Source organism: Phycodurus eques, chromosome 7 (assembly GCF_024500275.1).
Source record: "Phycodurus eques isolate BA_2022a chromosome 7, UOR_Pequ_1.1, whole genome shotgun sequence".
Classification (NCBI taxonomy): domain Eukaryota; kingdom Metazoa; phylum Chordata; class Actinopteri; order Syngnathiformes; family Syngnathidae; genus Phycodurus; species Phycodurus eques.
This window is the reverse complement of record NC_084531.1, coordinates 1,047,037-1,074,493: the sequence shown is the minus strand read 5'-3', so window position 1 is coordinate 1,074,493 and position 27,457 is coordinate 1,047,037. Positions and strand designations below refer to the sequence as shown.

Here is a 27,457-nt window from a genome sequence, read left to right as displayed (position 1 = left end):
CCATGCGGTGTGTGGCACAGAGGGTAAGCATAAGCCCACCCAAGCACATGTAGTTGTTGTTTCCCTGGGCAAGACACTTAACCCACATTGTCTTCGAATGAATGCGGTTGAATGTTCGGTGGTGGTCGGAGGGGCTGTAGGAGCAGAATGGCAGCCTCGCTTCTGTCAGACTGCACACGTAGCTTACCACCACCAGGGGGTGTCTGAATAATGCATGAAATTGTAAAACGTCTTCAATTGCCTAGAAAAGTGCTACATAAGTGTAAGTGCATTGTGATTATTATTATTACAGAAATTGGGGTGATGCAATGCAGGATCGCAATCTGAGCTTAATGTTTCGCTAAGTGATGGTCCATCTCCAGAAGGTAAACATTACATTATGAGGTAAAACTGACATCAACACATTAAGAGTGCAGCTCACGTCTGACCTCCCTTCGAAGTTCCTCTGTGTTCCTCAGCCAACAGCGACTCAGCTCACTCAGCTCCAGGATTGGCTGCACTTTCAGTCGCACAGTGTCACCAGACTGGCGGATCATCTCAACTATCTCGTCCCGGCTCTTGTTCTCTACATTGCGCCCATTTATCTCCACCAGTCTGTCTCCTGGCACCAGACCAAGCGCCAGATCCTTTGTACCTGCACCAGGTTCAGCAAAGTGAACTACCCGCCTGTAGACTGCTCCGTCTGGGCTGCGGTCCAGCATGGTAGTGCGACGCAAAGAAAATCCAAAATCCCCTGTGTTACGACGTTGGAGTACCAGCTCGCGTGTCTCGGGTGCACTCGGTGCAACAACAGCTGGCAGCTGTAGTTGCACAAGGAAGGTCTTGTCAACCAATTCAGGGATGGAGAACTGTCTGACAGTGGGTTTTGCTGTCTGTTGGTTGAGGCTGTGTTTGCGCAGCATGTTGAAGACTTTGCTCTCCACTTGCGGAGAAACAGCGTTCTGGCCTGAAGGCGTGGAGCCTTCTGAGGAGCTTTCGTCTCTGCTTCTTTGGGAAAAGGAAAAGCGCTTCATCATTTGACCCATCTGCGAGGAGTTCTGCTTAGCCAGTGAGCCGAAGTGAGCTACGCGATCTCGTACAGAGTTGCGATGATCCTGTCCTCCGCCGTCACCCTTCAGGTCATCATTGGAGCTAGCTGCGCTCAGCTGCTCATCCAGAACCATACTGCTTCTGTTGCTCAAGCTGTCTGATTCAATGTCAGTCAGCGTGAGCTCTGAGCTGCTGGCCACTTTGATCGGAATTGGGTTGGAGATCTCCAGTTTGTTCTTGGACTCACGCTTTGCCTCTCTCTTCAAGTTGAAGAAACCTCGCCGCATGCTCATCTCCTCCAGGCTTCGCAGCTCTGCTGCAGACATCCTCTCCTTTTTATCTTTCTTTTCCTTCCTTCCTGAGTCCCTCTCCTTATCTTTTTTCATCAGATTGAACATGATGAATTTTATACAAAGTTCCCCAGCAAAGTGGCTCTACTTTCTTTTTTTAAGAATGAAGACCGCTATCAGATACCTTTACTCAGCCGGGACAAATACCCTGAAGAAAAACGGAGAGAAAGACAGCTTGTGAATCACAGAACACAACATTGTCAATGTGAAATTGTATGAATGGCTAAGCAATCGATTATGATACTGTACATTAGGGGTGGGACAGTTCACCAAATCCACAGTCCAGTAATACCACGATTTTGTGGTCACGGTTTTTGTTTCGGTTAGGTACACGCTGACTGTTAGGAAAATCAATAAGGTCTCATAGGGTCATCTTAAAACTGAAAGAAAGAGGCATTCTGACATTAAATATAACTGTGACAGTCTGAGGTTAAAAGTAGGTGAGATTCTAGCTGCAGGAAAGGGGACATTGCTAAGTACATTTTTTTTATTTATTTTTTTATTTGGCAAAGAACGATATCATAAGAAATGTTGAAAACAAGTCGTTATTCACTGTCGCTAAAAAGCAGCGGCAGTTTTTGTGCATGCTGAACACAAAGTGTATCTTTCAAAATCTGAGTAAAAATGGTTCTGAAAGGGCCGACCGACCCTTGAATTAGTGCTTACAAAAAACAAGGACCGCAGCTTGGCTTGTTTTCGCTGTGGTTTTAAGCATGAAACATCGCGATACCTTGTACCCGTATTTCAAAGTGGGTTTTGCACTCTCTTCGTGAAGGAGGCAAACATATTACTTTGGTACAGAAAATAAATGGATCACACTGATAATTTGGGGGAAGCCAGCAACCGCCATATTTTAATTTACACGCACCGGATGTGTAGCCCAAGTGCGAAACCGAAAAACCACAGTACACGCACCGAATGCATAGCCGGAGTGCAAAACCGAAAAACCATAGTCCATAAGGGCATATTGTATCGTGCATGGCCTACCGAACCAACTGCCTTCCCAGCCCCACTGGAAATGGTTATTATATCGGGTCTTATAAGTATTCTAGCTTTGGGGCAGCAGTAGCTCCGTCAGAACTGGGGCTTTTCGCTCTACAGATCGAGTCCTGCTACTTATATTTTTACTACTTGTATTTTTTCGGTTTTAATAAATCAACACTGATTATAATTTAATAACTTGTGTTTATACTTACCATGAGAATTTACCACAATTTTTTTTTTTTAAATTCAACCATTTATCCAGGTAAGACAATTTAGAACAGTCTCTTTTGCAATGACGACCTGGCTGCAGAGACCAGAGTAAAACAAAAGGAGAACAAAAAGCAAATACAAAGAAATACAACAAACTGTACAATGTGATGTACGCCGACTGTACAACAAACAACACATACACAAAACATAAATAATAATTCAATGGGAAATAAACAGACAAAATCTCCCATTAAAATGCACCATTGCTGCCTTCACATTGGCATATAGGAGGTGCCGTGTTTAATTACCCCTTGTTACACATATTGTTTAAAACTTAGCTGATGAGTAGATGAGAGAGGTGCAAGATTGAAGTCTAGTTTGACCAATATGAGGTCTTTTATTGTTTTTGAAAAAACCTTGATTTTATAAGAAGCCTATTTTTTTTTTTTCTAAGCATAGTAGGCATCTTCATTGTATCAAAGTACTTGGCTGTTAACCCTAATCTGAAATTGAGCATAGACGTTCAGCTCTATTTGTTTGAATAATCAATGAAATGGGACACACCTAAGCAACCAAACATACAGTACCTGTCAGTCACATGATCCAATACTTTTGCTGACATGAAAATGAGTGGATTCACGCAAAAGGCGCTAACTTTGAAGTCTGTGATTCCCGAGTTTGTCGTGAGAGATCATCGGGGGTGTTGCGGGAAATTATCCAATTTCACTCAATTTGCCTGAAAATCATTAGTTATTAACACAAATTTATTTTCGTTCCTCTATCTATGCCAGTGACATAGAGTGAAAGGCAACAATTAAATGCTCTTTCATTAGAAGGCAGAAAGTACAATAAACGTGTAATCACTTGTTGCCATTCCTACAAAGGAAATCAATAGTTCATGGCTTACTGCGAGTACCTGGAGATCGGCTTTCCGTTCAATTAAACAGGCCCAGCTGTCACAACGAGTTAGTCCATTTCGGAGTAAATTGAGACAAGAATCGTTTCAGTATTTTGTTCCATTTTTGTTTGGTTGTGCGCCGTTAACATCAAACCCAACTGTTTTCAGTCACACCAATGCTTTTGGAGGGTAGGGCATCACCTCCATTGCACAACATAAACTGCACTCGATAGAGACTGCCTTTATCGCTATTCTCTACCCACCCGATATCGCCGCTTAAATTAGTAGAATCAAATGAAAGGTTTCTGCATAAATCTATTGGTCACAGAATGGAGACAACATTTGAGAGAAGATTGGTTGACAGCAACTTAACACAACTGGAGATTACGATACAGCGTTGTCCATAGTAGGATTGGATATGGTAAACTAATACTGGTACAGGTATCTTATCCTAAAATCTTGAAGCTAAACTTGTAAAAACTCATCGAGTTCGCGGTGAAGATGAATGTGCTCGACCAATGTGCACTTGGCAGTAGTTTGCATCATCTATACTGTACTGATACAAACTATTTCACACCACAACTGACCAGCTACGACAGTTGTTAACTCATTTCATGCCAGCCGTTTTTCAGAAATTGTGAGAGCCAGGTGCCAGCCATTTTTGACAGTTTTGACTGATTTTGAAGGCCTACAGAAAATTGTGTTCAATAGCTATAGAAACATGGGAAAAGAAAGAGTTAACCCTCACTTTCATCAGCAAAAGAAAAAGTACATTTCTACCTTCTACCGTTCTTTTGTAAGCAGCAGTTGAACATGGGTAAGTTTCTTGAAAATATCGGTTTCCAAGAAAAAAAAACTGAGAAAATGAGCTTTTTGTGAACTGATGCATTTCAAGCAGAACTTTCACTTTGAGGCAATTTTTTTTACTTTTATGATAGCTCAAATATCAAAATGTTTTCCTACTATATAACAACAACAAAAAGGTAGTCGGTGCCAGTCGTGGCGGCAATCCAAGAACCCGTTGGTGTAAGGGCTGCCGTCAAGCTGAAGAAGGAGTCCTATCGGGCCTTTTTGGCCTGTGGGACTCCTGAGGCAGCTGATGGGTATCGGCTGGCCAAGCGGAATGCAGCTTTGGTGGTCGCTGAAGCAAAAACTCCGGTATGGGAGGCGTTCAGTGAGGCCATGGAAAAAGACTTTCGGACAGCTTTGAGGAAATTCCAGTCTACCATCCGACGTCTCAGGAGGGGAAAGCAGTGCACTATCAACACTGTGTATCGTGGGGATGGGGCGCTGCTGACCTCGACTCTGGACGTTGTGAGTCGGTGGAGAGAATACTTCGAAGACCTCCTAAACGCCCCCGACGTGCCTTCGCATGAGCAAGCAGAGTGTGGGTTCTCTGAGGCCGACTCTCCTATCTCTGGGGTTGAGGTCACCGAGGTGGTTAAAAAGCTCCTCGGTGGCAAGGCTGAGATGGATGAGATTCGCCCGGAGTTCCTAAAGGCTCTGGATGTTGTGGGGCTGTCCTGGTTGACATGCCTCTGCAACATCGCGTGGACATCAGGGACAGTGCCTTTGGATTGGCAGATTGGGGTGATTTTAAGAGGGACCGGAGGGTGTGTTCCAACTACAGGGGATCGCACTCCTCAGCCTCCCTGGTAAAGTCTATTCAGGGGTGCTGGAGAGGAAGGTCCGTCGGGAAGTCGAACCTCAGATTCAAGAGGAGCAGTGTGGTTTTCGTCCTGCCCGTGGAACAGTGGATCAGCTCTACACCCTTGGCAGGGTCCTCGAGGGTGCGTGGGAGTTCGCCCAACCAGTCTACATGTGTTTTGTGGACTTGGAGAAGGCCTTCGACCGTGTCCCTCGGGGAGTCCTGTGGGGGGTGCTTCGGGAGTATGGGGTACCGAACCCCCTGATACGGGCTGTTCGTTCCCTGTACGACCAGTGTCAGAGTTTGGTGCGCATTGCCAGCAGTAAGTCGGACTCGTTTCTGGTGAAGGTTGGACTCCGCCAAGGCTGCCCTTTGTCACTGATTCTGTTCATAACTTTTATGGACAGAATTTCTTGGCGCAGCCGAGGCGTAGAGGTGGTCCGGTTTGGTGGCCTCAGAATTGCATCTCTGCTTTTTGCAGATGATGTGGTTCTGTTGGCTTCATCAAGCCGATGGAGAGATCTCCAACTCTCACAGAAGAGCTGGAGGAAGTGGGTGGGGAGAGGGAAGTCTGGGCGTCCCTGCTTAAGCCCCCACCCCTGATCTCGAATAAGCGGGAGAAAATGGATGGATGGATGAAAAAAAAAACACAAAAAGGGTATTTTGATTGCAAAGCAACAGTTTATTTACAAGTTTTAACACATGCATTTTCAAATTGATGATGCATGAACTTTCAAGTACAGTGGGTACGGAAAGTATTCAGACCCCCTTAAATTGTTCACGCTGTTATATTGCAGCCATTTGCTAAAATCATTTAAGTTATTTTTTTTCCTCAATGAACACACAGCACCCCACAATGACAGAAAAAAAAAGAAGTGTTAACATTTTTGCCGATTTATTAAAAAAGAAAACTGAAATATCAAACAGCCATAAGTATTCAGACCCTTTGCTCAGCATTTAGTAGACACACCCTTTGGAGCTAATACAGCCATGAGTCTTTTTGGGAATGTTTTTCACAGCTGGATTTCGGCCATTCCTCCTTGCCGATCCTCTCCAGTTCTGTCAGGTTCTGTCAGGTTGGTGGACAGCCATTTTCAGGTCTCTCCAGAGATGCTAAATGGGGTTTAATTCAGGGCTCTGGCTGGGCCATTCAAAAACAGTCAAAGAGATGTTCTGAAGCCACTCCTTCGTTATTTTAGCTGTGTGCGTTGGGTCATTGTTTTGTTGGAAGGTGAACCTTCGGCCCAGTCTGAGGTCCTGAGCATTCTGGAGAAGGCCGCATTCATCTTTCCTTCGATTGCAACCAGACGTCCTGTCCCTGGAGCTGAAAAACACCCCCCACAGTATGATGCTGCCACCACCATGCTTTGTTGGGACTGCATTGGACAGGTGATGAGCAGTGCCTGTCTTTCTCCACACATACCGCTTAGAATTAAGGCCAAAAAGTTCTATCTTGGTCTCATCAGACCACAGAATCTTATTTCTCACCATTTTGGAGTCCTTCATGTGTTTTTTTTTAGCAAACTCCATGCTGGCTTTCATGTGTCTTGCAATGACGAGGTTTCCATTGTGCCACTTTGCCATAAAGCCCCGACTGGTGGAGGGCTGCAGTGATGGCTGGGTTTCCAGAACGTTTTCCCCATCTCCCGACTGCATCTCTGAAGCTCAGCCACAGTGATCTTTGGGTTCTTCTTTACCTCTCTCATCAAGGCTCTTCTCCCCCGATTGCTCAGTTTGGCCGGACGGCCAGCTCGAGGAAGGGTTCTGATCGTCCCCAACGTCTTCCATTTCAGGATTATGGAGGCCACTGTGCTCTTAGGAACCTTAAGTGCAGCAGAATTTTTTTTTTGTAACATTGGCCAGATCTGTGCCTTCCCACAATTCTGTCTCTGAGCTCCTCAGACAGTTCCTTTGACCTCATGATTCTCATTTGCTCTGACATGCACTGTGAGCTGTAAGGTCTTCTATCGACAGGTGTGTGGCTTCCCTAATCAATTCAAATCAGTATAATCAAACACAGCTAGACTCCAATCAAGGTGTAGAACCATCTCAAGGACGCTCAGAAGAAATGGACATCACCCGAGTTAAATATATGAGTGTCAGAGCAAAGGGTCTGAATACTTATGGCTGTGTGTTATTTCAGGTTTTCTTTTTGGTTTTTTTTTTTAAATAAATCTGCAAAAATTTCAACAATTCGTTTTTTTTTCTGTCAATATGGGGTGCTGTGTGTACATTAATGAGAAAATAAATTACTTAAATTATTTTAGCAAATGGCTGCAATATAACAAAGGGTGACAAATTTAAGGGGGTCTGATTACTTTCCATACCCACTGTATGGACAACTGTGTGCGTGTGTGTCTCCATGCTCGTGAGTGTGTATGCATGTGGGACTTTTGGGGGTTCCCAGTCCAACGACCAGCCATGAACAGCCCCACCACTGCTTGACGCACCTCCTGTAAATGATAAAAATTTTTTTTACAAAAATAAATAAATAAATAAACAATTAGCATAAAAATGAAACATATTCCAGCTGCAGTGTAAAGTGGACAAAAATACTTTTTTCACCTTTCTTGCCAACAGGTGTGGGAGTGCATCAGCAGCAGCTGGTTGCACCAACTACAATTTATAGAAATATGTACATTTACCACAAAATATTTAATTTGTTGCTACAGTACGATGAGGAAAGGTAAAATAATTTCTACATGACACACATCACATTGTTAGAAAATTATAATTTGGTGCACTACTTTCTGTAAATAAAAGAACGACAATAAAAAATAAAAAAAATACATTACCAATTCATCTAGATATCGATGCTTCACATTTTTGTCTACAGGATGCATGATTAGTAAACGTGTAGTATCGTAGGACAAACTGTCGTGCTTTTAAGTGCACGTTGCATGATAAAAATGGTAAAAAGGAGTAATTGCTCAGTCTATGGACGTGAGCTTTGAAGTTAGCATGTTCTTACCTCATCAGTGACTTGCTACTCCCAGATGATAACCCGGATCAGGCTCATCGTAATCTGAGTCCGGACGTCCGATGGCAGTCCACGTTGCGGGGAAGTGGATCGGGATATGGTCGCGATCTCACCGCGGGCCTTCGAATGCTCGACGCGACCAGCATTACACTGCATTCGTTGTCATTGCGTCAGCTCTTTCTTTTTTGGGAAAAGAATGTTGATGGTACATAATCCTTTTTGACGCGAGCAAAACTCTATTTTAGAGTAAACCGCCTGCATTTATCCATTGTTTTTCGCTTTAACTGGCTCACCGTCTCTCTCTCTCTCTCTCTCTCTCTCTCTCTCTCTCTCTCAACCACGCCCCTGTAACGCTCCACCGTCAGATATAGTCACAGTCATAGAAATATATTCAGAGGGATATATTCTTCTTCTGACGTGCTGACAAAATTCTGATCAAAGCTACTGCTGCCCTCTGGTATTGATTTAACATCCTAAAATCCTTCCCAACCCTTAGATACTTCTTGTGGAGCGGCGCCAAACCCTCTATTACAATATAATTTTAAAAACAGTAAAAACGTATTGATACGTCCGTGGCACTGAACGGATGGGTCTATAAAAACGTATTAATACGTCCGTGGCACTAAAGGAGTGAAGTGTAACTTAGTATCATGCAGCACCTGTTTTTGACGATGGAAAACTGTCAATAAGCAACTGTACAACCTGATGGGACAACTAGCTACCGTGTTGTAGAAATGACATACAGTCCCCTCCAAATGTATTGGAACGGCACGGTCAATTCCTTTGTTTTTGTTGTATACTTAAGACATTTGGGTTTCAGATCAAAAGATGAATATGAGAAAAGTTCCGAATTCCAGCTTTTATTTCATGGTATTTATATCTGGATGTGTTAAATAACTCTGGACAGAGAACATTTTGTTTGAAGCCTCCTACTCTTCAAGTGAGCAAAAGTATTGGAACATCTATCCATCCATCCATTTTCTACCACTTATCCGCGTCGGGTCGGCGGGGCAGTAGCTTAAGCAGGGACGCCCAGACTTCCCTCTCCCCAGCCACTTCATCCAGCTCTTCCGGGGGGATCCCGAGGAGTTCCCAGGCCAGCCGAAGGATGTAGTCTCTCCAGCGTGTCCTGGGTCGTCCCCGGGGTCTCCTCGGAACACCTCACCGGGGAGGCGTCCGGCAGGCATCCGAATCAGATGCCCCAGCCACCTCATCTAGCTCCTGTCGATGGGGAGGAGCAGCGGCTCTACTCTGAGATCCTCCCGGATGACCGAGCTTCTCACCCTATCTCTAAGGGAGAGCCCGGACACCCTGCGGAGGAAATTCATTTCGGCCGCTTGTATCCTGGATCTTGTTCTTTCGGTCACAACCTGCAGCTCGTGACCATAGGTGAGGGTAGGAACGTAGATCGACCGGTAAATTGAGAGCTTCGCCTTTCGGCTTAGCTCCTTCTTTACCACAACGGATCGATACAAAGTCCGCATCACTGCAGACGCAGCACCTGTCGCTCTCTCCCGTTCCATTCTTCCCTCACTCGTGAACAAGACCCCAAGATACTTGAACTCCTCCACTTGGGGGCATGATGTCATCCCCGACCCGGAGAGGGCACGCCACCCTTTCCCGACTGAGGACCATGGTCTCAGATTTGGAGGTGGACCAAACTCTGACTCCGGTCGTACAGGGACCGAACAGCCCGTATCTCCATGTCTCCAAATTCACAAATTCCTTGTTGGGCGAACTCCCATGCACCCTCGAGGATCCTGCCAAGAGTGTAAAGCTGGTCCACTGTTCCCCGGCCAGGACGAAAACCACACTCCTCCTCCTGAATCTGAGATTCAACTTCCCGACGGACCCTCCTCTCCAGCACCCCTGAATAGACCTTACCTGGGAGGCTGAGGAGTGTGATCCCCCTGAAGTTGGAACACACCCTCCGGTCCTTCCAGTGGCTTAATTACAACAATTCTGCAAAGAGGAGCGGGCCAATATTCCTCTATCGCCTCTCAGAGATTCAGTGCAAGTTATCGCAAATGCTTGATTGCAGTTGTTGCTGCTCAGGGTGGCCCAACGAGTTATTAGGTTGGCGGGCAATCATTTTTTTCACACAGGCACATGTAGGTTTGGATTTCCCCCGTTAATAATAAGAACCTTCATTTAAAAGTGTGACAAACATGCAAAAATAAATCCAAAAAAATCAGGAAAGGGGGGCAAACCCTTTTTCACACCACTGTATATAGCGCTTTACCTACACCGCCACAGTGCCCGGAGCACTTTACATTCACACACCAATGGACGTGCCAGGCCTGGGAGCAAATTCGGGTGCAGTCTCTTGCCCGAAGGACACTGACACGCAGACAGTCGGAACCGGGATTCGAACCGACGACCCGCTCTACCAACCGGGCCGCAGCTAATTCATGTATTTATCAATAAATCTCTTTATTTTGTCTGACTGAAATCCAAAACTGAATGAGGAATCCACTCTGGAGCTCCTGAATTAAAGCAGCCATTCAACATGCATGCTTTACTCCACCCACGGCAACCACGCATAACACAATGGGGGCAAGAGTCTCTCTTTAACAAGCGCGTCATTGCGACACCGGGCACACGCAAAGTGTTGCACGAAAAGCGACGTTTTCGCTCACTCCCCCGTGCGCATTGTGCGACCTCGGGAACAAACAAACAAACAAACAAACAAACAAAACAAAAAGGAATGACAGCGCTGGATAGGTGTAGCTTTCGGCTACGCTAGCTAGCTGAGCTGCCGCTAGGTAGAGGCAGAGGTGCCGTCGAAGGCAAATTAGGTCCATTTTCCAAGTCACCGCAAACCAAAAACATCCTCGAGCCAAAGGCGGTACCGTGGTGACGGTTTTGTTTAGCTTGGAGGGAACAAACCCAATAGCCTGCGAGCGTCATTGATGTTAGTCACAGCCTTAGTTTCTGCCCTCGGTTGTTGTTTTTTTTTTTTTTTTTTGGGGGGGTAAAGAAAATCCTGGAACCCATTGAAATGACCCAGTCCGCCTTGGCTCCACACTGCCGCCCACCCAAATATTTGCTCGCTGCGCGCAATTCGTAAATATGACAGGAAGAATACTCACTGTTCGCTCCAGCGAATTGAGCAGCACTCGTAACACGTTCCAGGGTGCAGCCTCTGCCTTGCAACTAACGTCTTCCCATCGGTGGCTGCTCCCAGGACGCCGCCGAGTGCGGCCGACGGGCGACACCTGCTGGACACTCGGAGGCAACTGCACCGTCCAAGTCTTGACCAACGTACAGTGGACGCACATTCTCTGTTATGTCAGAGTGCACTTCTAAAATGTCAGAAGTATTCCAGTGTATTACGGTTTACATGATAGATTTACTACTTGAATTGGCTGCGAACTTGACATCAAATAATTGGCGAATTACAATTGGCGAATGTAGCACGCCTGGTGTTAGCTTGAGCTGTGAAGACAGTACATCTATTTTTTTTTTTTTTTTTAAAGACATAATCATTTTGTCAGGAATATTTTATGGAACAAGGAAACTTTATTTGCACAGCCAATGCAGTACATACTCGGCAATGAATATGTGTGCTGAATGGGAGCTGAGATTCAAAGAGCAACATGACATTTATGGTGTCAACAAAAATGCGTTCTTTGCTAAATACCACGTGATGGTGATGATGACGATGATGATGATTATTGCCATTTTTTATTTTTTTTGTCTTGAGTTCCTTGTCACATTTCTGTGGGGCCAATTATATATTATTCGTGCACTCACTGCAGTAGTCTGTTGTTGACCAATACTGGCCACTCATGCCAGAGTAGCATCTGCCCCACTTGCACACTGACTGAGGAGCAGCTGCAACATTTGCACAATCGACATTGTCCCAGATGATCGCGCTGCGAGTCACTTTAAACCGCATACCCTCCTTGAAGTCTCGGCGCCCTTTGCACAATGGTCATTGCACCGGACTATTGCAATATGAGTCGTTCGAACTGCTCGAGGACTCTGCATCTTTTTGCACAATTGTCAAAAAAAATTAAAAGAAATGTACCGACCGGCATTACCAGACAACTAGCAACCCTTTGTTGCTCAGTGACTGTTTCTCTCTATGTCTTTATGTCTCCAAATTCACAAATTCCTTGTGTGTTTTTTGGACATACTTGGCAAATAAAGATGACTCTGATTCTGATGATTTTCCAAGCTGCTTTAGAGTTAAAAGTCCCACCTATGGTCCTAACTGAGACATTTACGATGATCAGGTCTTAGGTCTTGGTTATGTTTTCCTTTGTTTCACTACGGAAGGACAGTTTTTAGGTCCCTGAACTCCAGAAGGTTGAGATATTAACGCAGCTCTAAAAAGAAATCAGTAGTCAAAAGGACACGTCGGCGAAGCAACGCGGACATCTTCTCTTAAAAAAAAAGCGTTTGGAAAACGGCTCTTTTACATCACAAGTCCCTGACAGAGCTGGATCTATTGGTTCCGCCATGACGCAACTCTCAATAGATCAGAGTCAATATGTCGAAATGTCACCGATAGCATCCCTCACCGACGGAGGCCCCATTGAGTTTTTTTTTTTTTATTCCCGGGAACGGATCTAAATATTTGGATCTCTCCGATACTTTGCTTCATCTGCAATTCAAAGTAACCAACAGCGACGGTACCAATTTAGGTCCGAATGACCGTGTGGGTATTATTAATTAACCCCCTCAGCACAATTTTCTCTCAAGTCGATGTGACTCTCGGCGACAGGTTGATCTCGCAGTCAAGAGCGACGCATCCTTACAGAGCTGTGATAGAAACTTTGTTCAACTTTTCAACATGCTCTCCAAAACGGCAATTCACAGCCGGCATGTTTTACAACGATACAGCCGGACAAATTGATTCACTCGAGCTGACAGGCGATGATGTTAATAAAGGACTGGTCCGCAGATCGCAGTTATTTCAAGGTTCCAAGCCGTTCCATGTGATAGGACCTCTGCAAGCGGATATATTTTTTTGAAAGACATTTCAGAAATACCCCACCTTGAGCCGTCACCTTATCGTGGTGGAGGGGTTTGTGTGTCCCAAGGATCCGAGGAGCTAAGTTGTCTGGGGCTTCACGCCCCTGGTCTCGGTGGATGCGGGCGACATTGAGTCCGAGTGGACCATGTTCCGCGCCTCCATTGCCGAGGCAGCCGAAGGGAGCTGTGCCCGTAAGGGCCTGTCGTGGTCGGCAATCCCCCGAACCCGTTGGCGGACACCAGCGGTGAGGGATGCTGTCAAGCTGAAGAAGGAGTCTTATTGGGCCTTTTTGGCCTGGGGGACTCCTGAGTGTTCCAACTCCAGGGGGATCACACTCCTCAGCCTCCCTGGTAAGGTCTATTCAGGGGTGCTGGAGAGGAGGGATCGTGGGGAAGGCGAAACTCAGATTCGGGAGGAGCAGTGTGGTTTTCGTCCTGGCCGTGGAACAGTGGACCAGCTCTACACCCTTGGCGGGGTCCTCGAGGGTGCATGGGAGTTCACCCCCATGATAAAAAAAAAATATATATTCAAACAAGAATTTTAGGAAACATTTTCATGAAAAAAATATAGCTCGAAAAACTGTTGTTGCAAGTACGCATGCATGCGCGCACGCACATAAGAAAATGTTGAAGAATTTTCTGAAACATTTTATGAAAAAATATAGCTAGAAAAAACACTGTTAGTGTGCACATTGTTTTTTTTTTTTTTGTTTGTTTTTTTTTTTTTTTGCTAAAAAAGGATTCAGTAGTTCTGATTAGCCAGTATGATGACGTTTAGCGCAATACTTTACGGGCAATGTGGTCAAAATGTCTTGCGCCGCCATTTTTTAATGAAATTCGATCTCACAGGTGACTGTGATCTCATTTCCATTGGACCTGGGTGTTAAGGCAGAGGCTGTGACGCTCGGAGTCCGCTTCCTCATTGGTTTCTTGTTGTATGAGAATAAACCCCAAAACAATGAATGAAAGAAAGTGTCAGGTTTTTTTGGGGTGTGTTTGTTTGAATGTCACATATCGGACCTGGGGTAAACACTGGAAGGGTTGACAATAATTTGAGATATAGGCCCTGAATTAAGATCACTCTTATATAGATACGTTACAGTATAAAACCTTCTGTCTACATAATAATAATAATAATAATAATAATAATAATGAGACAAAGAACGCTAGGAAAATGTATGAGACTACACAAGAGAATCTCAAATTTTAATTCACAGTGGAACCGCTGACAACTCAACCATGATTTGCGATGATCTGACCTTGTTTTCATAACTAGTGGATTGTTAATCACAAGCAATTGAAACTTTTACAGAAACTTCCCGTGAAATGAAGATGTTTGAAATCCGAGTGGCTTTATGTCTGTCGGCATCATATTTTTGCTGTTATCTTTCTTGGAAAGGAGGAACTGAATCAAATCAATACTTGTTCTTTCTCTTTTTATTGCTCACAATGAATAATGATTGTACTGTTCATACAAATGATAATTGTTCAACTTCGGAAAACTACTGTATATGAGAGACTCCACTTTCAAAACTGATTCAGAGTGAAACCACTTACAAATCTACTTTGGATTATTATGATTATTATTATTATTATTTTTTTGAAAGCTTCATGCTGTCAGATATGAAAAGAGAGTTCAGTAAAAATATGTCTCGTTTTTCAGAAAGTGGAACGGGGTCCTCGAGGGTGTGCACAGAGTTCCAAAATCTGTAAATAGAGGAAAGGTGGACGTGACTGAGGACAGCATGGCTGTATGGACGAGGAGAAAATGCGAGAGTGGCTGAGTGAGGTGTACGTAAACAGACTGGATGTTTTTTTTTTCCACGCGTCACCGTCCCTGTTGATCTGTGACTCCGTGCGCGCCCATCTCACAGCCGCTGTGTTTAGGTGGTGATTACTTTGAGTGTCATCAGATTAGTTTCGACGAGAAAGAAGATCAATATTCTTGGTAAGAATTTGAATTTTTGCAGTGTTGTTAACTGTTGTTTTCAATCGAACGTCATTGATGTTACATACAAATGATTTACGCAAGACAGTCCAAATTGGGATATTTTAATGCTCGGTGCGGACTGCACTATAATGCGGCTTTACATGACATTTTATATGTACGTTGTACGACAAACGATAGTAAACCGATGGACGAGTAACATACCGTGAAAGGCTGTCCCTTGTGGAAGGGCGTTGGGCCACCTCGCTCCTCTGAGCCCCACTGCTCCCCCTGCTTGGTGTTTCGAACCACAATATTCTCATTGAAACGTGGATTATAATGCAGAGCAATGCCAGCATGATAGTTAAGATTGACATTGAACCTGAAATGAAAAATGGGAAAATTGACATTTTATTATGGACATTGTCTTTCATCTCTAAATATGACTTTAGCCAGATTCTTAACAGCGTGAATGACCCAGGGAATACACAATCTATGGACATACGCAATTGTGTGTCTGTCCATTGAACAACAACAACAACACAAATGAAAATGGTATTTACATCCGTGTCTTGCATTTGCACCAGGACACCCTAGGTCGCAGTTCGATGATCGACTTTGTGGTCGTGTCATCGGACTTACGGCCGCATGTCTTGGACACTCAACTGATCACCACCTGGTGGTGAGTTGGCTCCGATGGTGGGGGAAGATGCCGAACGTATTGTGAGGGTATGCTGGGAACGTCTGGCGGAATCCTGAAAAAGGAGTTCAAGTATCTTGGGGTCTTGTTCACGAGTGAGGGAAGAATGGAACGGGAGATTGACAGGCGGATAGGTGATGCGGACTTTGCATTGATCCATTGTGGTGCAGAAGGAGCTAAGCCGAAAGGCGAAGCTCTCGATTTACCAGTCGATCTACGTTTCTACCCTCACCTATGGTCACGAGCTGCGGGTCGTGACCGAAAGAACAAGATCCCGGATACAAGCGGCCGAAATGAGTTTCCTCCGCAGGGTGTCCGGGCTCTCCCTTAGAGATAGGGTGAGAAGCATCTCCCCCACATCGAGAGGAGCCAGATGAGGTGGCTGGGGTTTCTGATTCGGATGCCTCCCGGACGCCTCCCTGGTGAGGTGTTCCGGGCAAGTCCCACCGGGAGGAGACCCCGGGGACGACCCAGGACACGCTGGAGAGACTACATCCTTCGGCTGGCCTGGGAACGCCTCGGGATCCCCCTAGAAGAGCTGGGTGAAGTGGCTGAGTAGAGGGAAGTCTGGGCGTCCCTGCGAAAGCTACTGCCCCCGCGAGAGAGATAGGGAGCTTCTCACCCTATCTCTAAGGGAGAGCCCGGACACCCCTGCGGGGGAAACTCATTTCGGCCGCTTGTATCCGGGATCTTGTTCTTTCGGTCACGACCCACAGCTCATGACCATAGGTGAGGGTAGGAACGAAGATCGACCGGTAAATTGAGAGTTTCGCCTTTCGGCTTAGCTCCTTCTTTAGCACAACGGACCGATACAAAGTCCTCATCACTGCAGACGCTGCACCGATCCGCCTGTCGATCTCCCGTTCCATTCTTCCCTCACTCGTGAACAAGACCCCAAGATACTTGAACTCCTCCACTTGGGGCAGGATCTCATCCCCGACCAGGAGAGGGAATGCCACCCTTTTCCGACTGAGGACCATGGTCTCAGATTTGGAGGTGCTGATTCTCAACCCAGCCGCTTCACACTCTGCTGCGAACTGCTCCAGTGAGAGTTGGAGGTCACGGCTTGATGGAGCCAACAAAACCACATCATCAGCAAAAAGCAGAGATGCAATACTGAGGCCATCAAACCGGACCCCCTCGACGCCTCGGCTGTGCCTAGAAATTCTGTCCATAAAAGTTATTAACAGAATCGGCGACAAAGGGCAGCCTTGGCGGAGTCCAACCCTCACCGGGAACGAGTCCGACTTACTGCCGGATATGCGGACCAAAGTCTGACTCCGGTCGTACAGGGACCGAACAGCCCGTATCAGGGGGTTCTGTACCCCATACTCCCGAAGCACCCTCCATAGGACTCCCTGAGGGACACAGTCGAACGCCTTCTCCAAGTCCACAAAACACATGTAGACTGGATGGGCGAACTCCCATGCACACTCGAGGACCCTGCCGAGGGTGTAGAGAGCTGGTCCACTGTTCCACGGCCAGGACGAAAATCACACTGCTCCTCCTGAATCTGTGATTCGACTTCCCGACGGACCCTCTTCTCCAGCACCCCTGAATAGACCTTACCAGGGAGGCTGAGCAATGTGATCCCCCTGTAGTTGGAACACACTCTCCAGTCCCCCTTCTTAAAAAGGGGGACCACCACCCCAGTCTGCCAATCCAGAGGCACTGTCCCCGATGTCCACGCGATGTTGCAGAGGCGTGTCAACCAGGACAGCCCCACAACATCCAGAGCCTTTAGGAACTCCGGGCGAATCTCATCCACCCCCGGGGCCCTGCCACCAAGGAGCTTTTTAACGACCTCTGTGACCTCAAACCCAGAGATAGGAGAGCCCGCCTCAGAGAACCCACACTCTGCTTCCTCATAGGAAGGCGTGTCGGTGGAATTGAGGAGGTCTTCACCGACTCACAACGTCCCGAGTCGAGGTCAGCAGCGCCCCATCCCCACTATACACAGTGTTGGTGGTGCACTGCTTTCCTCTCCTGAGACGTCGGATGGTGGACCAGAATTTCCTCGAAGCCGTCCGGAAGTCTTTCTCCATGGCCTCACCGAACTCCTCCCATGCCCGAGTTTTTGCTTCAGCGACCACCAGAGCTGCATTCCGCTTGGCCAGCCGGTACCCATCAGCTGCCTCAGGAGTCCCACAGGCCAAAAAGGCCCAATAGGACTCCTTCAGCTTGGCGGCAATCCCCGTGAGGCAGGCACCGACCACCTTATGGCCACAGCTCCGGTCAGCCGCCTCAGCAATGGAGGCGTGGAACATGGTCCAGTCGGACTCGATATCCCCAGCCTCCCCCGGAACATGAGCAAAGTTCTGTCGGAGGTGGGAGTTGAAACTCCTTCTGACAGGGGATTCTGACAGACGTTCCCAGCAGACCCTCACAATACGTTTGGGCCTGCCACGTCGGACCGGCATCTTCCCCCACCATCGGAGCCAACTCACCACCAGGTGGTGATCAGTTGACAGCTCCGCCCCTCTCTTCACCCGAGTGTCCAAGACATGCGGGCGCAAGTCCGATGACACGACCACAAAGTCGATCATCGAACTGCGACCTAGGGTGTCCTGATGCCAAGTGCACGTGTGGACACCCTTATGCTTGAACATGATGTTCGTTATGGACAATCCGTGACGAGCACAGAAGTCCAATAACAGAACACCGCTCGGGTTCTGATCAGGGGGGCCGTTCCTCCCAATCACACCCTTCCAGGTCTCACTGTCATTGCCCACGTGAGCATTGAAGTCCCCCAACAGAACAATGGAGTCCCCAGTGGGAGCGCTCTCCAGCACCCCCTCCAAGGACTCCAAAAAGGGTGGGTATTCTGAACTGGTGTTTGGTGCGTAGGCACAAACAACAGTCAGGACCCGTCCCCCCACCCGAAGGTGGAGGGAGGCTACCCTCTCGTCCACCGGGGCGAACCCCAACGTACAGGCGCCGGGCCGGGGGGCAATAAGTATACCCACACCTGCTCGGCGCCTCTCACCGTGGGCAACTCCAGAGTGGAAGAGAGTCCAACCCCTCTCGAGAGGACTGGTACCAGAGCCCAAGCTGTGTGTGGAGGCGAGTCCGACTCTATCTTGTCGGAACTTCTCGACCTCACACACCAGCTCGGGCTCCTTCCCTGCCAGAGAGGTGACATTCAACGTCCCTAGAGCCAGCTTCTGTAGCCGGGGATCAGATCTCCAAGGTCCCCGCCTTCGGCCACCGCCCAGCTCACACTGCACCCGATCCATATGGCCCCTCCCACAGGTGGTGAGCCCATGGGAAGGGGGACCCACGTTATCCTTTTGGGCTGTGCCCGGCCGGGCCCCATGGGTGCAGGCCCGGCCACCAGCCGCTCGTCTTCGAGCCCCACCACCAGGCCTGGCTCCAGTGGGGGGCCCCGGTGACCCACGTCCGGGCAAGTGAAAATGAAGTCCATTGGTTGTCGTCATCATTAGGGTCTTTGAGCCGTGCTTTGTCTGGTCCCTCACCTAGGACCCGTTTGTCAAGGGTGACCCTGCCAGGGGCATAAAGCCCCAGACAACTTAGCTCCTAGGATCACTGGGACACACAAACCCCTCCACCACGACAAGGTGACGGCTCAAGGAGGGGGGTGACGGCTCAAGGAGGGGTCATCACTACTTTATTGTTTTTAAAATTAAATATCATTTTGAGATTTTTGCGCTCCTGCTTTGCCTCTCAGGTTCCCTGCACTTGGGTCCTACACCTTCTGACTAAGCTCCACCACAAACCCACAATCCTGACAGAATGCAGCAACCACATGCATTATCCTGCATGCGACCAGTCCTTTTCCTTGTCTTCACCCTCAGCCGGCCGACCACCCCCAAGTTAGCCCTTTTGTTCTTTCCTCTCTGTCCTTTTCACCTCTGTCTTTCAGTCATCCCCGTCATTCACACTGCCCTACCTTTTTACCTCCACGCGTTTTTTAGATTCAGAATTGTCCGATTGTGAAGACGGTCCGGATTCAGTTTATCTTTTTTCAGATTTAGATTTCTTCCAGTCATTTTTTGTCAAGATTTACATTTTCCAATCCCTCCACGTCCAAGTCGTATCCAGCTGACCTTTATTTGAACACCCGTTTGGCCATCTATTAAGGACCTCCACGTGGTGGCCAACGGAGGCGCCTCTGTAAAGGTCAAGTTTCACTCACGTCATTCCGCCCCCGTTTCAAAGCCACAATTGTTTTACCCATTTCTACAGCTCCTTCCATACCCGTCCTGTCAGGTCATCGATCGTGACCTTGTATCGTACCAGCCGTGTTTTTCTAGTTCACCTTCCTGTGCTAGCAAGCCTCTATGGCGGCTGGCTGAAAAAGGGACTGGAGACCCCGTTACTGTGCCCCGGCAGCTGCAGCAGGCTACTGTTCCTGCACCCTGGCAGCAGGCTACTGTTCCTGGACCCTGGCAGCTGCAGCAGGCTCCCGTTCCTGCGGCGCACACTGTACGGCCGCCACCTCCTGCTCCGAGCGTCCAGGCAGAAGCGGGTTGCAGGCTAAGTATTCTTGATAAAAAATATTTCTAAGTTTTTTAATGGCCAGGTAAAAATCTGAAGACATGAGCTTTGCCAGTCACAAGTTGTTTATTCAAAGCTTCGGACGAACAAATGAGCATATCACCCGTGGTCGATACACTCACGAGCAGTTGGTATACAGGATCTTATATACTCTACTTAAGCCAGCCCCTTTCTCCTGATTGGCCAGAATAGGGATGACCTAATCCTTTTGGGGCTGAGAGGCTAGGCAGTTCACATCCACTTATCAATCCTTTGTTTATGTTCACAAGCCGGTTTTATCACACAAAAAGTCACAAATGAGTCATACACATCCACTTTGGTCCTCAAACTGCAACAGCCCGCTCTGAGACCCCACCGGTGACAGGTCACAATTCTATCGTCTTATCTCAGCGATGAGCTCATGCCCTCCCAGTGAACTTGTTGGTCTTACTTCAAATGTACTGGCATCTAAACAATGAGCTCATGCTCTCCCGGTGAACCCCTAACCAGTTGTTCCATCTGCCATGTGCTCTCTGTGAACTGATAACTGTGTCTTGACCCTATTACACAGGTGAATTGCATACATGCGAGCCTTCACCGATCAAATAACAGGTATTTGACAATATAAGACAAAATAAGCATGCAACCATTTAAAAAAATTAAATAAAATACTCCACAGGCCCTTACTCGAGCCATAGCCTTAAGTGGAAATATTGAGTTCCTCCCATCTCTGGTAGACTGGGTCTTTGATAGATGGGCCAAAAGCAAACTCATTACTCTGAATCAGCTGTTTGAAAGAAATGCCAATCAAATCAAAACATTTACCCAACTAAGAAGCAAATTTAATCTACCCTCAAGTGACCACTATAGGTATTTACAAACAAGAAATTACAAAACAAAACATGAGGAGTGGAGTCATATCAGAAAATAACTTACAAATCCAGAAAACATTTTATTCATTTGATTGAAAATGGTGTAATGAAAAAAACTAGTGTCTCTGATGTATAAAAAAACTTATGTCAGACAACACACAACATATTTCATCAATGGGAAATGGAACTAAATGTGATACTGGATGATGATACCTGGGAAGATGTTTGCTCTGGCTCTCATAGGGAGGTAGGGAGTCAACCGTGGAAGGAGTTTGATTGGAAAGCTAAAATTAGATTTTTTTTAGAACTCCATTAAAATGTTCCCTATCTAAAAGTGGGGTTGGTGACATGCTGGAGAAACTGTGGATGTGTGTGTGATCAAACCCACCTATTTTGGGACTGCCCCAGTATACAACACTTTTGGACTGGTGTGAAAGGAACAATACACAATCTCCAAGTGTACCTGCCCATGAACCCTTTCCTTTTTTTACTGGACATCTTTCCTGATGGTTTATCCTGCGATCAATGATTTTTGTTACATCTCCTTCTGATGTCTGCATAAGAATTATAACAATTTGTTGGTTGAAACAAAGACTACCTACAATTGACCAATGGATACAAAGGTTCAAACAAATGCCCTCAATAAAACAACTGACTTCACAACTACAACTAAAGGCCCCCATCTTTGAAAGACGGAGACCAGTTTTGGACCTTATTCAATAGGACTTCTTTTTGTATTATACGTGTTAAAAACACTGTAATTGGCTGGCGACCAGTTCAGGGTGTACCCCGCCTCCTGCCCGATGATAGCTGGGATAGGCTCCAGCACGCCCGCGACCCTAGTGAGGATAAAGCGGTACGGAAAACGGATGGATGGATGAGGGTGTTAAAAACAAAAACAAAAAACACCAAATTGTGAATGAATGCCCAATCTCAGGACAATTGTATATTGTTATGATATTGTAATGTTTGACAATAAAAGTTTCAAAAAAAAAAAAAAAAAAAATACTCGTGGTATCAGCCTGAAAAAAGATGGTATCGAACATCATTGCTCACATGTGTTCAATCTCCAACCATACAGTTATCCCACCTAATCCAAGTCACTAACCTCCTCAGCGGCAAAGCAGCAAGGTGGTCCACGTCCTTATGGCAAAACTCCTCTCCAGTACTTCATTCATTCGATTATTTTTCCGCTGAACTCCGCAAAGTATTTGATCACCCAGTTCAGGGCAAAAAAGCCACCTGTCACCTCCTCACGCTCACGCAGGGTGCTAAATCAGCAGCGGAATATTCCATTGAGTTCCGGATATTGGCAAGTGAATGTGGGTGGGACCACGCGGCGCTTGGGGGTATTTTTTCAAATGGCCTCTCCGACCAATTTAAGGATGAGCTAGCGGTCTGGGACGAGCCCTCCTCTCTCGAGGATCTCATCGCCCTTTCCATCCGGCTTGATAACAGACTGCGAGAGCGAGTACGAGAGAGTAGGGTCCGCGTATGTAAGAATCCTCCAACTCAGAGCACCACGGCGTCGGCTTCTCACCCGCCTCCCGCACCGTCTCCCACAATTCTGTCAATCCCCGTAGCTACCACAGAGCCCCGCAAATTGGTAAAACGTGTCTAGACCCACAGGAGTGTCAGCATCGAGTCATCCAGCGGCTGTGTATCTACTGCGGTCAATCCGGTCACTTTATTTCCTCATGCCCCCTCCGATCAAAAGACCAGGCTCACCGCGACCCGAGAGCGACATGGTGAGCCGAACCTCCATTCCCTCAAGCTCTCCCTCTCGCATGACCGTTCGCGCTTGCATTATAGTTTCTGCTCAGAACACCCCCATTACTGCCCTTATAGATTCCGGTGTCGATGACAACTTAATTCATGAAGCAATAATTCATCAGCTCCAAATCCCTCTCCAACCACTCGCGTTCCCGAAGAAAGTCACAGCCCTGGATGGCCGAATCATCTCCCCCGTTACCCACTAAACAGTGCCATTCACCTTGCTCATTTCGGGTAATCATCGTGAGAACATCTCACTTTTTGTGATCCCTTCCCCTGATATCCCATTAGTGCTCGGAATTCCCTGGCTCAAAAACACAACTCCACCATCGACTGGACACACTTAGCCATCACCGGATGGAGCCCTCACTGCCACTCACACTGCCTGCTCTCAGCTATACCGCCCTCTGATAAATCACCACCCCCTTCCACGCCCATTGACCTCTCCCGAGTCCCTGAAGAGTACCATGATCTCTCTCCGGTGTTCAACAAAGACCGGGAGGCGTCCGTTGAGAGGGGGGTACTGTCATATACTGCCCTGCAGTTCTATTATTGGAGCCGGGAGGGCGCTTTGTGTCCTCTCCCCCCCCCTCCCCTCTCTGTTTTCAGCACCTGTCTTCAATCAGCTTCATCACCACCGGTGTATATAAGCCTGTCTGTTTCCGGAAATCCTTGGCAAAGTATTGCAGCCTCTCTTAGCGGTACCATGGCCCACCTGATGTCAAGTAAGCTATACTGTTCCTCGCTTCCCTTGTTAACTCTTGTGTCTCCTCGTTCCCAGTACTCCCCTGTGTTCCTGACCCACGTCATTCCTGCCACCAAGCCAGACGCCTGTTCTGTCCAATGCCTGCCACCTGCCGCCTGCCGCCTACACGTGCCATCTATTGCCTTTCAATCATTTATTAATATTATTTTTAATCTCTTGTCATCGTCTTCTCTTTGAGACTGGGACGTTTTGGGGGAATACATGTCACAAAAATGGCAATGAAATTAACATTTTGCGAACTCAGGGATGTGAAAGTATGCTCCACTGTAAAGTGGAAAACAAATCCTTGGGGACAAAGACATTTCAATAGGGTCACTGAATAGGGAACTTGAAAGCACACTTTCTATACTTATCATATGATTAGTATTACTACCAGTAACATTTTGCTGACGTCCATGTGAACGTCAGGACTGCATGAGATGTCTGTGTGTGTCTGTGTGTGTTAGTGCTGTCCTGCCACAAGTGCAATTAGTGTCAAAGGTCAGCCTTTCAATCGACATTATGTGACACAGTGTGTACGACTCCGATCGTGTCCTCCTCTTATTCCCTTTAAATGTGGAGCGCTCGCCGTTTCACATGGAGACGTCTCTGTGCGCAAGAGGACAATGCGTAATCGCAGCGAAGCCTGCGTTGTCACTGCTCTTTGGCCGGTGTGGCAACAGACAATGCGAGCGGGTACCCTTATTAAATATAGTATGAGCTGGTGATATTCACCAGGCGACAAATACTGTATGTCCACGGACCTCACGTATCTATCCTCACCCCGGATCGTTTGTGTGCCCCCCGCCCCATCCCCCATAGCTGTGGGATTTAATAATTTAAAAAAAGAAAATAGAATGATGATGATGATAATAAAACATCCAATTGACATATACAGTATGTCCTCTTTAAGGTATTTTGAAAATCAAAATGGAATAATAAATACAATTAAACAACAGCTCAGCTTTTCTGTATATACATTCGTACATATACATTATGTTAACCATGTAAACCATCAAATTTAATATGATTTGCCCGACCAAAGCAATACATGCTAAGAAGAGAAGCTCAAGCCAATACGTTGAATTCAGCAGCCTCTGAGCTATGAAAGTTTTCAAGAGAGGAGGGAGTGTCCAGTGGTGACATTCATCGTGAATTTCCAGTGGGGAAGTCGAAGGTGGAAGCAATCAAAGGTTCAAGTAGGAACTACTGACCAGCTTCACACATGTAAAAGATGACCGTGTGACATTGATGTCACTCTCACACTTTTAATTCCGTTTTTTTAAATGCTACATACTATAATATCCTTGGTTTGGTATTTGAGTCTTGAAACACCTTTCTGCCTTCTCTCGCACGGCAGACTGTCAGCAAACTGACCGGAGTGGATTTTCTACATTCGCCACTGGAGTTGTTTATTTGATCATCTGCAGAAATGATCAAGCATTTATTTGAAGTCAGGCATTTATTTTTGAGGCCTTTATATGTACCAATGTTTTTATTTCTTTATTTAACTACTACTACCATGAACTACTACTGTTGCTACTACTTGTTACAGTGTTACGAGGCCTCACATTTTCTGGTTGTCCTTTTATTATTCTATCAATAATAATAATAATAATAATACCCCATCATACAGCACATTAATCATTATCATCACATTAATTATATTATCGTTTCTTGACTCATCTTAAAGCTCAAGGGGAATGTTATGCAGCTCTCGATAAGGACGCACTGTTTAATATTGTAATAGTATTGTATCTATATTACGACCGTGTTCATTGTCAGAGAGGAGGAGGAGGATGATGATGATGATGATGATTCCACTGTCTACCCCAGACACTGTAAGAGCAGCATTTAACAGAACATACAGAATGAAGAGAAATACCGGTATTATTTAGAAGTCGGACATCACAAAATGAAAAGAAATAAGCAGTGAAAATCATACCACACCATAAAAGGAAGAATTGCATCTCACTTCTTAAAGTTACAAACTCGGCAGTAAAAAGTCACTTCCTGTATATTAACAACATATTGCAAGGCAGCTTTGTCAAAGTTCTCATTTACAAAATCATTTTTTTTCTTTACAAAAAAAAAAAAAAAAGTGACTTTTCCTTCTGTTTCATAATCCCTTTTTCTGTACTGTATCAGTGGGAGTGAAGCTGTCGGTTGTTGCTTGGAGTCCCACTTTCTATGATACATACGCAGGAGACTTCTAGAAGTGTCCAGGGTGGGACAGCCGACGGTTCAGTTTCGGTAGCCTGTCCAACATACCAGCCAGCTGGGTGAAGGTCGGCCTGTCCTCTCTTTCAAAAGACCAGCAGGCAGAAAGGATCTCCTGTTGTGGCAAAACATTGATACATGCCGCCTTTATTGGTTTCACATTGATGGATAAGTTAAATGTTTCCCACTCATCTATGACCGTTCGCATCAACATTAGGCAACGACCATGATATGACAATTATCATTAACTGTATCCGAATTGGGGAAACAATTTGGAATAGATTTATATGATCTTCATTTTAGCTGCAGAGGCAGTAATATCCACTTAGGGGCAGGATTATAAAACAGGGGTCAGCAACCTTAAATACTCAAAGAGCCACTTGGACTGTCTCCCACAGAAAAACAAAACACCATCAGCAGCCACAAGACCCTTTTGACATCTAAAGTGAGGATAACATTTTTTTTTTTTTTTTGTACGTGTAAGAAACTACGGTGTGCAACTTTCAGATAAGAAGAGTCAATGTTCACCTCATATTTATGGAGTCAAAGCCAAACTTAAATTATCTACATGGAGCGAAGCAAAAATGCCGTCTGCTTTTGTGTTCCATCGTCATTATATTGCATGTGGTACTAATTACGTGAATCCTTTTTAGTCATGTGTGTTTATTTTACCAGTAATTTGTTCAATGTGTTTATTATTGAATTATTAGGTTATAATGCAGCCCTATGGGGGGCACAAGCCAGTGCAAACTGTAGGCCGGTCCCAAGCCCGGATAAATGCAGAGGGTTGCGTCAGGAAGGGCATCCGGCTTAAAACTTTGCCAAACAAATATGAGCGTTCATCCAAAGAATTCCTTACCGGATCGGTCATGGCCCGGGTTAACAACGTCCGCCACCGGCGCCGTCAACCTGCGGGGCGCCGTTGGAAATTCAGCTACTGTGGGTCGAAGTCGAAGAAGAAGACAAGGTGGAAAGCGGGTTCTTCAGCAGAAAGAGAAGAGGAAAGCACAGAGCCTAGAATTTAATGTGGGGATTTTAAATGTTGGGACTATGACAGGAAAATCTCGGGAGTTGGTTGACATGATGATTAGGAGAAAGGTTGATATATTGTGTTTCCAGGAGACCAGGTGGAAACGCAGTAAGGCTAGAAGTTTAGGGGCAGGGTTGAAATTATTTTACCATGGTGTAGATGGGGCGACTGCTTAGCACATCTGTTTCAGTTCTGAGGACCGAGGTTCAATCCCAGCCCCGGCTGTGTGTAGTTTGCATGTTCTCCCCGTGCCTGTGTAGGTTTTCTCCAGGTACTCAGGTTTCCTCCCACATCCCAAAAACATGCATGGTAGGTTAATTGAAGACTGTAAATTGGTCGTTGGTATGAATGTGAGTGTGAATGGTTGTTTGTTTATATGTGCACTGCGATTGGCTGGCGACCAGTTCGGGTGTACCCCGCGTCTCGTCTGGAGATAGCTGGGAGAGGCTCCAGCATGCCCGCGACCCTAGTGAAGATAAGCGGAACGGAAGATGAATGAATGAATGGTGTAGACGGGAAGAGAAATAGAGGAGGGGTTATTTTAAAAGAAGAGTTAGCTAAGAATGTCTTGGAGGTGAAAAGAGTATCAGATCGAGTGCTGAGGCTGAAAC

At 46.3% G+C, this 27,457-nt stretch overlaps 2 protein-coding genes across 9 annotated transcripts in view; both read right to left on the bottom strand.

Annotated features, from left to right (window-relative positions):
* The window catches only part of myo18ab (myosin XVIIIA b), a 144,760-nt gene extending 133,483 nt beyond the window's left edge, over positions 1 to 11,277 (bottom strand). For 5 of the 6 annotated variants that reach the window (XM_061681855.1, XM_061681854.1, XM_061681858.1 and 2 more), the window contains exons 1-2: positions 11,192 to 11,277; positions 429 to 1,527 (exon numbers count right to left, since the gene is read on the bottom strand). In XM_061681855.1, the coding sequence (XP_061537839.1) occupies positions 429 to 1,427 (999 nt within the window). In that variant the 5' untranslated portion in view covers positions 1,428 to 1,527; positions 11,192 to 11,277. The remainder of the gene's footprint in view (positions 1 to 428; positions 1,528 to 11,191) is intronic. The other variant, XM_061681861.1, reaches the window with a different exon arrangement.
* Positions 11,278 to 24,404: 13,127 nt separating this feature from the next.
* Positions 24,405 to 27,457, bottom strand: part of ksr1b (kinase suppressor of ras 1b) — a 40,817-nt gene continuing 37,764 nt past the window's right edge. For all 3 annotated transcript variants that reach the window (XM_061682752.1, XM_061682754.1, XM_061682751.1), the window contains one exon: positions 24,405 to 25,931. In XM_061682752.1, coding sequence (XP_061538736.1) covers positions 25,809 to 25,931 — 123 coding nt within the window. In that variant the 3' untranslated portion in view covers positions 24,405 to 25,808. The remainder of the gene's footprint in view (positions 25,932 to 27,457) is intronic.